We start from the raw sequence: 12,815 nt of genomic DNA, 5'->3' as shown, positions 1-12,815 counted from the left end.
GACATACCTATCACAGACTCGCAGTAGCTGCTCCTTGAAAAAACTCCACATGTCGGACGTTCCCAGTCCCTGTAATCTCCTAGTCCAACCTATGTTTCCTAATTCTCTCCTAATAGCCTCATAATTACCCTTCCCCCAGCTAAAACCACTGGCCCGAGGTTCATGCCTATCCCTTTCCATCACTAAGGTGAACGTAACCGAATTGTGGTCACTATCACCAAAATGCACACCAACTTCCAAGTCTAGCACCTGGTCTGGCTCATTTCCCAGCACCAGATCCAATATAGCCTCACCTCTAGTTGGCCTGTCTACATACTGAGTCAAAAAACCTTCCTGCACGCTTTGAACAAAAACTGACCCCTCTAACGAGCTAGAGCTATAACAATTCCAGTCAATATTAGTCAAGTTAAAATCCCCCATAACAATTGCCCTATTACTTTCACTCCTAAGCAGGATTGACTCCGCAATCCTTTCCTCAACCTCTCTAGAACTTTTAGGAGGTCTATAAAAGACTCCCAACAGGGTGACCTCTCCTCTCCTATTTCTAATCTCCGCCCATACTACCTCAACAGATAAGTCCTCATCAAACCTCCTCTCTGACACTGTGATACAATCTCTGACCAATAATGCTACCCCTCCCCCTCTTCTACCTCCTTCCCTACTTCGACTAAAACATTTGAACCCCGGGACCTGCAGCATCCATTCCTGCCCCTGCTCTATCCATGTCTCTGAAATAGCCACAACATCGAAGTCCCAGGTACTGATCCACGCTGCAAGTTCACCCACTTTATTGCGAATACTCCTGGCATTGAAGTATACACATTTCAAACCCTGCTCCACCCCACCTCTGCAATGCCGTGCATTGCAGTCCCCATCCATGCATCCCTCACTTTCAGCCCCACTACTCAGGATCCCTCCCCCCCCCCGAATCAGTTTAAACCTCCCTGCATGGCCTTAGCAAATTTACCCCCCAGGATATTGGTCCCCTTCTGATTAAGGTGTAGACCATCCTTCTCATAGAGGTCACACCTTCCCCAGTACGAGCCCCAATTGCTTAAGTACCTGAACCCCTCCCTCCTGCACCATCCCCTCAGCCATGAATTCAAACCTTCCCTCTCCCTATTCCTCTCTAAACTATCCCGTGGTACAGGCAAGAGTCCAGAGATAACCACTCTGTCAGTCTTGGCCTTTAGTTTCCACCCCAACTCCATAAATCCCTGCCTAATATCCCCTTCCCCTATCCTCCCTATGTCGTGTGTCCCCACATGTACAATAACTTGTGGTTTATCTCCCTCCCCCCTAAGAGTCCTGAATACCCTGTCAGACACATCCCGGACCCCAGCCCCTGGTAGGCAACACACCAACCCTGAGTCCCTACCTTTAGTTCCGACCCTCCTATCTGTCCCCTTAATTGTGGAGTCCCCAATCACAAGGCCCAGTCTTTTACAGCCCCTAACCACCTGAGCTTTCTCACTCGGCTCACCCCCAGAGATCTGCTCTCTATGCTCAGTTGATTCCTCCTCAACTGTAGCCTCCAGCACCGAAAACCTATTATGGAGGGGAACCGCCCCAGGGGATTGTCTTCCCGATTGCTTCTTACCCCTCCTCCTGGCATTGACCCAAGCCTCATTTCTAGGAGTTACTATTTCTCTATAACTCCTATCAACTTCCACCTCCGCCTCCCGAATTATGCGGAGTTCCTCTACCTCCCCCTCCAGCTCCTTTACACGCTCCTCCAGAAGCTGCAATCTAATGCACTTCTTACAACTAAAATCTCCTGAAACACTACTGGATTTCCTCACCACATACATCCCACAGGAGATGCAGCATACTGCCTGAACTGCCATCCCTGAAGCCATTACCAGCAAGAAAAAAAGAAAACAAAAAACTTCCCCACACTTAAAATTAGGTTAGAGGAGGATGGAAGGGTGGGATCCTCTACCAGTGTAGAGGATCGGGTATCTCCTCTGCACCAATTTATAGGGCTAGGGGCCCGAGAGAAAAAAAAACTACTACTGAGGGGGAACCACCCAGGTAACTGACTTTTAAAGTTAAAATAAAAACCCTTCCCAGACTCCTTTGCTGCCCACTTCTAGTTTTCACTTTAAACTTGAAAAACTGCTGTTAAAGTAAAGGCCAAAAAAATACACACACTAGCTGACTAATTAAATAAATAAACAATTCAATTAATCCAATTAATCTCTTACCAGCACTGCTGCTTTTCAATCACCCCTCTCAGCTTGCTCCAGTGGATCAATGAGGGGGAACCACCCAGGTAACTGACTTTTAAAGTTAAAATAAAAACCCTTCCCAGACTCCTTTGCTGCCCACTTCTAGTTTTCACTTTAAACTTGAAAAACTGCTGTTAAAGTAAAGGCCAAAAAAATACACACACTAGCTGACTAATTAAATAAATAAACAATTCAATTAATCCAATTAATCTCTTACCAGCACTGCTGCTTTTCAATCACCCCTCTCAGCTTGCTCCAGTGGATCAATGAGGGGGAACCACCCAGGTAACTGACTTTTAAAGTTAAAATAAAAACCCTTCCCAGACTCCTTTGCTGCCCACTTCTAGTTTTCACTTTAAACTTGAAAAACTGCTGTTAAAGTAAAGGCCAAAAAAATACACACACTAGCTGACTAATTAAATAAATAAACAATTCAATTAATCCAATTAATCTCTTACCAGCACTGCTGCTTTTCAATCACCCCTCTCAGCTTGCTCCAGTGGATCAATGAGGGGGAACCACCCAGGTAACTGACTTTTAAAGTTAAAATAAAAACCCTTCCCAGACTCCTTTGCTGCCCACTTCTAGTTTTCACTTTAAACTTGAAAAACTGCTGTTAAAGTAAAGGCCAAAAAAATACACACACTAGCTGACTAATTAAATAAATAAACAATTCAATTAATCCAATTAATCTCTTACCAGCACTGCTGCTTTTCAATCACCCCTCTCAGCTTGCTCCAGTGGATCAATGAGGGGGAACCACCCAGGTAACTGACTTTTAAAGTTAAAATAAAAACCCTTCCCAGACTCCTTTGCTGCCCACTTCTAGTTTTCACTTTAAACTTGAAAAACTGCTGTTAAAGTAAAGGCCAAAAAAATACACACACTAGCTGACTAATTAAATAAATAAACAATTCAATTAATCCAATTAATCTCTTACCAGCACTGCTGCTTTTCAATCACCCCTCTCAGCTTGCTCCAGTGGATCAATGAGGGGGAACCACCCAGGTAACTGACTTTTAAAGTTAAAATAAAAACCCTTCCCAGACTCCTTTGCTGCCCACTTCTAGTTTTCACTTTAAACTTGAAAAACTGCTGTTAAAGTAAAGGCCAAAAAAATACACACACTAGCTGACTAATTAAATAAATAAACAATTCAATTAATCCAATTAATCTCTTACCAGCACTGCTGCTTTTCAATCACCCCTCTCAGCTTGCTCCAGTGGATCAATGAGGGGGAACCACCCAGGTAACTGACTTTTAAAGTTAAAATAAAAACCCTTCCCAGACTCCTTTGCTGCCCACTTCTAGTTTTCACTTTAAACTTGAAAAACTGCTGTTAAAGTAAAGGCCAAAAAAATACACACACTAGCTGACTAATTAAATAAATAAACAATTCAATTAATCCAATTAATCTCTTACCAGCACTGCTGCTTTTCAATCACCCCTCTCAGCTTGCTCCAGTGGATCAATGAGGGGGAACCACCCAGGTAACTGACTTTTAAAGTTAAAATAAAAACCCTTCCCAGACTCCTTTGCTGCCCACTTCTAGTTTTCACTTTAAACTTGAAAAACTGCTGTTAAAGTAAAGGCCAAAAAAATACACACACTAGCTGACTAATTAAATAAATAAACAATTCAATTAATCCAATTAATCTCTTACCAGCACTGCTGCTTTTCAATCACCCCTCTCAGCTTGCTCCAGTGGATCAATGAGGGGGAACCACCCAGGTAACTGACTTTTAAAGTTAAAATAAAAACCCTTCCCAGACTCCTTTGCTGCCCACTTCTAGTTTTCACTTTAAACTTGAAAAACTGCTGTTAAAGTAAAGGCCAAAAAAATACACACACTAGCTGACTAATTAAATAAATAAACAATTCAATTAATCCAATTAATCTCTTACCAGCACTGCTGCTTTTCAATCACCCCTCTCAGCTTGCTCCAGTGGATCAATGAGGGGGAACCACCCAGGTAACTGACTTTTAAAGTTAAAATAAAAACCCTTCCCAGACTCCTTTGCTGCCCACTTCTAGTTTTCACTTTAAACTTGAAAAACTGCTGTTAAAGTAAAGGCCAAAAAAATACACACACTAGCTGACTAATTAAATAAATAAACAATTCAATTAATCCAATTAATCTCTTACCAGCACTGCTGCTTTTCAATCACCCCTCTCAGCTTGCTCCAGTGGATCAATGAGGGGGAACCACCCAGGTAACTGACTTTTAAAGTTAAAATAAAAACCCTTCCCAGACTCCTTTGCTGCCCACTTCTAGTTTTCACTTTAAACTTGAAAAACTGCTGTTAAAGTAAAGGCCAAAAAAATACACACACTAGCTGACTAATTAAATAAATAAACAATTCAATTAATCCAATTAATCTCTTACCAGCACTGCTGCTTTTCAATCACCCCTCTCAGCTTGCTCCAGTGGATCAATGAGGGGGAACCACCCAGGTAACTGACTTTTAAAGTTAAAATAAAAACCCTTCCCAGACTCCTTTGCTGCCCACTTCTAGTTTTCACTTTAAACTTGAAAAACTGCTGTTAAAGTAAAGGCCAAAAAAATACACACACTAGCTGACTAATTAAATAAATAAACAATTCAATTAATCCAATTAATCTCTTACCAGCACTGCTGCTTTTCAATCACCCCTCTCAGCTTGCTCCAGTGGATCAAAAATTGCTGGCTGACCATGGAAAGATCCATTGACCTCGGGCAGGATTTTCCAGTTTTGGGGCAAGAGCAGACAGAAATTCCCGCCCATTGAGTTTCTCCAGCATTTTCTGTTTTTATTTCAGATTCCAGCATCTGCAGTATTTTGCCTTTATCCTGCTTTTGTTGTTAGCTTTGGAGTACTGTACCTGCAGCTCACTTCCTCAACTTTCTAAGGAGTCTCACGACATCAGGTTAAAGTCCAACAGATTTATTTGGAATCATAAGCTTTTGGAGCGCTGCTCCTTCATTAGGTGTTGTGAGATTTCTTACTATGCCCACTCCAGTCCAATGCCGGCTTCTCCACCTCAACTTTCTAATGTTTGGGTATTCTGAACTTAAAGGAGATTGTGTGTGTGTGTGGGGGGACTGAACGTACAATTACAGGCTAAGAGAAAGCACTAATTTGGGAGTAATTACATTGATGTTAAGCAAAAGTGATCACCTCAGATCATTCGCATTGTGCTGCACTGAATACATGTATATTGTAATTTATTTGTGTAATTATTCCGATCTACCACCAGTATTACTACATACTGTTCATTTATTCATCTTGCAGGTATAAAGCTATAGTCAGACCCATGGACATCCAGACCACCAATGCCCTGATGAAAATTTGTGTGAAAGCGGCCCTTATCTGGGTGTTTTCAATGCTGTTGGCTGTTCCTGATGCTGTATTCTCTGATCTGCATTCCTTCTATGACCCCCATATCAATAAAACATTTAAGGCATGTGCCCCATACCCGCATGGCGATGAGCTGCATCCTAAAATCCACTCCACGGCATCCTTCCTGATTCTCTACGTCATCCCACTCTTCATCATATCCGTGTACTATTTCCACATTGCCAAGAACTTGATCAGGAGTGCTTACAACATTCCAGCAGAGGGCAATCAGCACATTTTGAGACAGGTAAGCTCACAGATTTCAGACTGATGAACTCCAGAGGTGATGGTATTGTATTATAATGTGATGAAGGCCATTTCGAATCAACACTGCGAGCATGGAAACCTGCTTGAACTCAATCATTACAGCCGAACAAATCAATTTCCATTCACTGCACTGTAAAACATAATGATCACAGCAAGTACCAATCCGGTTTACAATTAACATTTTAGACTAGAATTCTTCATGTGATCTTAAAGAGTGCTCATGCTCGGAGTGATGTTTCTAATGTATTCAAATATTGGGGGCGATTCTCCCCAAAAAATTCTAAGTGTCAAATAGACATAAAAGTGAATAAATCACGCTGGTTTTTTCAGTGGGAGTTACAAAAGAATCTCCCACATTCTGGGCCCAATTTTACCATTTTGATTCTAAGTGCTGAATCTGGGTGCAATTCAGATTGGAGACCTGTTCCCACGCGCCCCCATACGCACCTAGCCTGAAAAAAAATCGTGAGTCTGAATTGCGCTGTGGGCGGGGCTTATCACGCCCGAAACGCTGCTGCTCCAATCAGAGCCTTCAACTGCGCATGTGCAGTGAAAACAAAATTTGAAAAGTGCTCCCCTGTCACATCCTGGGCCGCAAAATGCGGATAAAGCGGCCCGGGAGAAAAAGCGGGAGCGATGGCCCCCACAGATATCGCCCCATCTTCACAACATAACTGTCCCCCTTATCCACCCACTCCCCCGCTACCCAGACCAATCGCGACCCCCTGCCCCCCTTCCCACCCCATCAATCGCCCACAGAGTGGCAGCGGACCCCGCCTGCCCCTGCCCCCTCCCCCCCCCACCCAACCAGAGATCCATCTGGCCTCCCTCTTCTCCTCCTCCCCAACCAGAGAGTGATCTGGTCATCCTCTTCCCCTCCCACCCCCACCAGAGAATGATTGGGCCTCCCTCCCCCCTCCCCCCCATCAGAGATATATCTGTCCCGCCTCCTCCTCCCTCTCCCCAGCAGAGAATGATCTGGCCTCCCTCCCTCCTCCCCTCCTCCCCCTCCCCCCGCCACCCCCACCGACCTGAGTCAGAGAGCCGTTGGAAGCTCTGAACTTACCTCTTCAGAAGCTGGAGCGCATGAAACAGACCTTTGCTGAGCATGTCTGTTTCTCGCCGAATCTGGATGGGTGAACGCGATGGTAAATGGGGAAATGCAGTAAGATTGGGCGTCCAGCTCATTAAGTCAATTTAAATGCATGCAAATGTCTTTAAATTGACGTTGTGCCTGTTTCGGGCATGGTTCCAATCGCGGCCATTTTCGGGCCTTGGTAAAGTGGGCATCTGCGCGGACGCGGGTGCGGATCACGCTAATCGCCTCACGCCCGACTTTACCAAGTTTTCATGCCCATTTTTGGGCGCGACGCAATGGTAAAATCAGGCTCTCTGAATGCACTGGTGTGAATCCCTTGAAAAGCTGTGGGTGGGGCCTATTCCCTCTGGAGAGGTTGGCAGCATAGCGCTGAGTGGACCGCTGTGCATGCGTTGAGATCAACACATACACAGTAGCTTGCACTGCCAGCCTCCCAATTGCTGGCCACCCCAATCCCTGCAATGTCAGCCCTCTGAGCCTCCCATGGCCAGATCGCTGGTCTCCCAGACATGTCCAGGCCAGCCTTGACCCCAACCCCCTTTCCCAACCAACCTTTATCCCCCCCACCCACTGGCAGTCTCAAACCACACCCACCCCCTGCAATGCCGACAACCTCCTGCAGCCCCGACTCCTTCCCACCACCACCCCACCAAGCAGGCTAACACCCCCCGCCCCCAATGGTCAGCCCCGATCGCTGGCCTCCCTCCCTCCTGCACTGATCTGGATGGCAGAGTGGCAGTGGGACCCCCCCCCCCCCCGGGCCTCAACCTACCATCAGGCCCCGCTCTCTTGGCACTTTTCCCCTTGGGCAATGCTGGGGGCTCAGGCTGGACACTGCCAAGGTGGCAATGCCCAGGGGGTACCCCCAGCGCCCAACCCTCTGGAGGGCCTCAATTGCCTACCCTTCACTCCATGAGGGTCAGGCTGCCAGCTCCCTGTTAGTGGGCAGCTACTGTAAACCCCGCTGGAGTGAAATACCCCTGGCCGGGTGGGGAGAGGCTAGCGGGCCTGGAGACTTCAGTGCCAGGCCTGCTAATGAAATTTATATTATATGCAAATCATTGCCTGCATATGTAATGCAGCTCCGCGCCGATTTCCAGCGCGGAACTGATGGTGCCAGAAATCCGGTGCTGGGAGACGGGCTCAGGGCCGGACATCCAGCACAGGTCGCACGAGTCAGGTGCCACCTGAATCTCCTGGCCCGCTGTGCAAAAGGCAAGGCATTTGCAACCATCTTTAGCCAGAAATGCCGAGTAGATGATGCAATTCCAATAACACTTCAGAAGCTCAACACCACCCAAGACAATTCGAGCAACCCACTCGATTGCAACCCCATGCACCACCTCGAACATTCACTCTCTTCCCCCATTGCTACATAGTAACAGCAGTATGTACCATCTACAAGGTTCACTGCAGTAACCCAGCAAGGATTCTTCGAAACCTTTGACCATTGCCACTCGGAAGGACAAGGTCATTGGAAATATTTTGTCATTCCTTTACTGTCACTATGTTGACTAGTTGGAACTGCCTCCCCAGCAGCACTGTGGGTGTATGTACACCACAAGGACTGTAATGGTTTAAGAAGCTCACCATCACCCTTACAAAGGCAATTAGAGATGGGCAATAAATACAAGTCTTGACATGGATGTCCAAGTCATTTGAAGGAATAAATAAAACATTAAAGGGAGAGAAGTCTGTTGGAAAAGTGCCTTGCCTGCAACTGGTAGAATGCAGTATATTCATGAAGAATGGTGCATTTCTATTCTGAGGTCAGTTGGAAGAATGGTTAGAATGTCCTCCCACATTATATAGTGCACAGCATGCCACTCGAAGATTTTCTGGCACATGCTATCTATTGGTGAGGGTTCAACTTCACTTGTCTAATATCCAACGAGTGACTGTCCTCCTAAGGGTGGAGATATACCATCTCTTTGGGGTTGAAATAGCTCCAACATGTACATACTGGCAATGCACTTGTGAATTGGCTGCTTGAACCAAGCCGTTCCATGGTGTTGTTTCCTACACTGCAACAGTTACTACACTTCAAAAGCTGCTGAAAGAGCAAGAGAAGACTTGATTGAAACACATCCAATCCTGAGGAGTCTTGACAGGGTGGATGTTAAGAGGACGTTTCCTCTTGTGGGAGAATCTAGAACTAAGGGTCATTGTTTAAAAATAAGGGATTGCCCATTTCAAACAGAGATGAGGTAAAATTATTTCTCTCTGAGGGTCTTGAGGGTTAAGACTCTCTTCCTGAAAAGGTGATGGAAGCAGAGTCTTTGAATATTTTGAAGGTGGAGGTGGGCATATTCTTTGTAAGGATGGGAGTGATTGGTTATCTAGGGTAAGTGGGATGCAGACTTGAGGTTACTATCAGATCAGCAACCATCTTATTAAATGGCAGCGAGGGGTTGAATTACTAATTGCTGCTCGTTGTTCAATGTTGGTTAAAATACTTAATTGCCTGTAAAGTACTTTGTAATGTCCAGCGATTGTGGAGAGTGTTATATCAATGCAAGTCTTTCTTTTCTTTTTATTGTTGATGACTGCTTTGCTAGTCAGCTTAATAATGGGACCTAGAGGGCAGCCAGTTGGTGCGACAGGGATTCAACCCATTTGGCTCCCAAACACTCTTGTGCCAGTCTTTTAATTGATAGGGTGGCTGCAGAGGGACATGCAGTTGGAAGCCCTTCTATACTGATAAACAATGTGGCTTTAATGAATTAGCTTCAAACAGTTCCGCGGTGTACACTTGGGGATTGCTAAACTATGGGCCTGTGAATCTGTGTTAAAGCTCATAGAAATCACAGAAACCTTACAGTGCAGAAGGAGGCCACTTGGCCCATCGAGTCTGCACTGAAAACATTCCACCCAGGCCCCACCCCCGTAACGCCACACATTTACCCCACTAATCCCTCTAACCTATGCATCCCCAGGACACTAAGAGGCAATTCAGCATGGCCAATCAACCCAACCCGCACATCTTTGGACTGTGGGAGGAAACCGGAGCACCCGAAGGAAACCCACACAGACACGGGGAGAATATGCAAACTCCACACAGACAGTGATCCAACACCGGAATAAAGCCTGGAGCTGTGAGGCAGCAGTGCTAACCACTGAGCCACTCTCTGGATTTGGAGAGGTAGACTCTGTCCTTATGTGGAGAGAGCATGCATTCTATTTTGGACAAACTGAAACTGTACAGACATAGATTTCTCAATAGTTTGTTTCCAACATTCCAAATGCATTCCAGGATTCCACATGTGTCAGATCAAAATAAAATGGAGGCATGCATGGGATGCTTGTGGGGGGATGGGGGGGATGGGGGGTGGTGCAGAGAAATGAGCAAGACCTCCCTTTGTGTATCCACATAATAATGTCACCTGTACTACACACAATTGCGTGAATTGGGTTAGCCCCAAGATTGGTGGCATAGTGGACGTGAAGGTTAACTCGGATTGCAAAGGGATCTTGATCAATTGGGCCGGTGGGATAATGAATGGCAGATGGAGTTTAATTTAGATAAATGCGAAAGACTGAACCAGGGCAGGACTTACTCAGTTAATGGTAGGGCATTGGGGAGAGTTACAGAAGGGAGAGTTACAGAACAAAGAGATCTAGGGGTACAGGTTCATAGCTCCTTGAAAGTGGAGGCACAGGTGGACAGAATGGTGAAGAAGGCATTTGGCATGCTTGGTTTCCTTTGTCAGAACATTGAATACAGGAGTTGGGACGTCTTGTTGAAGTTGTACAAGACATTGGTAAGGCCACACTCGGAATACTGTGTACAGTTCGGGTTACCCTATTATAGAAAGGATATTATTAAACTAGAAAGAGTGCAGAAGAGATTTACTAGGACGCTATCGGGACTTGATGGCTTGAGTTATAAGGAGAGGCTGGATAGACTAGGACCTTTTTTTCTGGAGCGTAGAAGGCTGATGAGTGATCTTATAGAGGTCTATAAAATAATGAGGGGCATAGATCAGCTAGATAGTCAATATCTTTTCCCAAAGATAGGGGAGTCTAACACTAGAGGAAATAGATTTAAGGTGAGAGGGGGGAGATACAGAAGGGTTCAGAGGGGCATTTTTTTCACACAGAGGGTGGTGAGTGTCTGGAACAAACTGCCAGAGGTAGTAGCAGAGGCGGTACAATTTTGTCTTTTAAAAAGCTTTTAGACAGTTACATGGGTAAGATGGGGAAAGAGGGATATGGACCAAATGCAGGCAATTTGGATTAACTTAGGGTTTTAAAAAAAAGGGCAGCATGGACAATTGGGCTGAAGGGCCTGTTTCCATGCTGTAAACCTCTATGACTCTAATTCAAACTCAAATCCAACCCAGTTTATTTTGAAGAAAATCTCTGCTGGCTAAGAGTTTGGATAGTTGCAATTCAGATCCTGGTGAATGTGAGCCCACAGTCATAAAACTGCCCACAATTTGGCTTAAATTGGAAATGTTACATTGAAATCACAGGATAGCTTAAGCATAAAATTGAAAACTGTTGGATTAGTGATGCAGCAGTGAAGATCAGGTTCATATACAAGTCCTCTTGTTCGTTATTCCAGGTTTCACTTTTGCTAATACCAATATTAAAATGGCCAATAAAGAAACTTCATATGACTTATTACTGCATTTGTAATGTCATCCAATGCACCCACATCCCCACAATTGTTCAAAAATCACATCTGAGATCTGACCATGAATAAATTGACCAAATTTAACCAGTCATTCCTTCTCCTGATCCAGGAAAAGAACATTTAGAAGAAATCTGAGCTTTCCCAGTTGTTGCATTACTCGGACACAATTGTTGAAACTATGTTTAATGTTGAACTTTAAATGGTTTTTCTTCATGACTGCAAGCTTCGGGCCCAGTTAACCAGATTATATGCCAATGTATGGTATGAAACGGATTAGCAAGACTGCAATTGAAATAAATGGTGCTGACACACAGATATAAAATTAAAACTTGCCCATGGAGAGCAATAAAATACAATCCAAACATTCTGTTCTGAGTCAAGAATATAATACTTGAGCTGTGTATCACTAAAATTTCACAATGCAGCAAACACCCCCATTCTTGATGTGCCATACCACAGTGAATTCTAATGGCAATAACAAACGTCCAAGATTATTATCTCACAGGAGCAATAGATTCCTTCAGGAATGCACAGCACGCTCCCTCATAAAGTACCTTTCATGAGCATATTTGTATAAGAAAGACTTGGTGTGTGAGAAGTCACATGGTCCATCGAGCTTTACAGCAATGCCCAATACAGCGCTCAGTAGGCAACAGGCCAGTGAGTTTACGAAGTGCTGATTTCAGCATTTAATGCAACAGAAATTTCAAGATTACTGTCTTAAAACTACATTGGAGAGTGCTGGTAAAGTCTGGGGAGTGCAGTGAACAAATATTTTGTGTGCTTTGCATGTTAATCACCATTTATTCAAATATCCGAGGCAGCTGTGAAGAGCCTTGCAAGAAAAAACGGTTGTAAATCTGCAAAATACCATTTTTATAGTTTGAAATATGGTGACGTTTACAAGGGCTGTCATTTGTTAAGAATGTGTGGAATAAAGTAAAGCTCATATTTATCATGCCTCTCAGAAACATCTCAAAGTGCGTCACATCCAGTAAAGCAACTAGAATGAGATGGTGCGGTGACAACTGGTATGTTGGAAAAACGTGGGAGTTCATTTGTAGCAGGCGTCCCACAGAAAGGGATGAAATCAATGATAAGTTTAGTTGACGGAGGAATGTGTCTGATTTACTGAAAATATTTCTTGCTCTTCCTTAATGTCCCATAGGGCATTTAGTATCGACCTGAAACATAGAAAATAG

The 12,815-nt window shown here is 44.5% G+C and overlaps 1 protein-coding gene across 1 annotated transcript in view; it reads left to right on the top strand.

Annotated features, from left to right (window-relative positions):
• grpr (gastrin-releasing peptide receptor) overlaps positions 1-12,815 on the top strand; it is a 79,525-nt gene that overhangs the window by 21,359 nt on the left and 45,351 nt on the right. Inside the window, exon 2 of the mRNA XM_078231963.1 lies at positions 5,504-5,855. Coding sequence (XP_078088089.1) covers positions 5,504-5,855 — 352 coding nt within the window. The remainder of the gene's footprint in view (positions 1-5,503; positions 5,856-12,815) is intronic.

This window comes from Mustelus asterias, chromosome 17 (assembly GCF_964213995.1).
Source record: "Mustelus asterias chromosome 17, sMusAst1.hap1.1, whole genome shotgun sequence".
NCBI classification, from domain to species: domain Eukaryota; kingdom Metazoa; phylum Chordata; class Chondrichthyes; order Carcharhiniformes; family Triakidae; genus Mustelus; species Mustelus asterias.
Note: the sequence above shows the minus strand (reverse complement) of the source record. Positions and strands in the feature narration are given on the sequence as shown.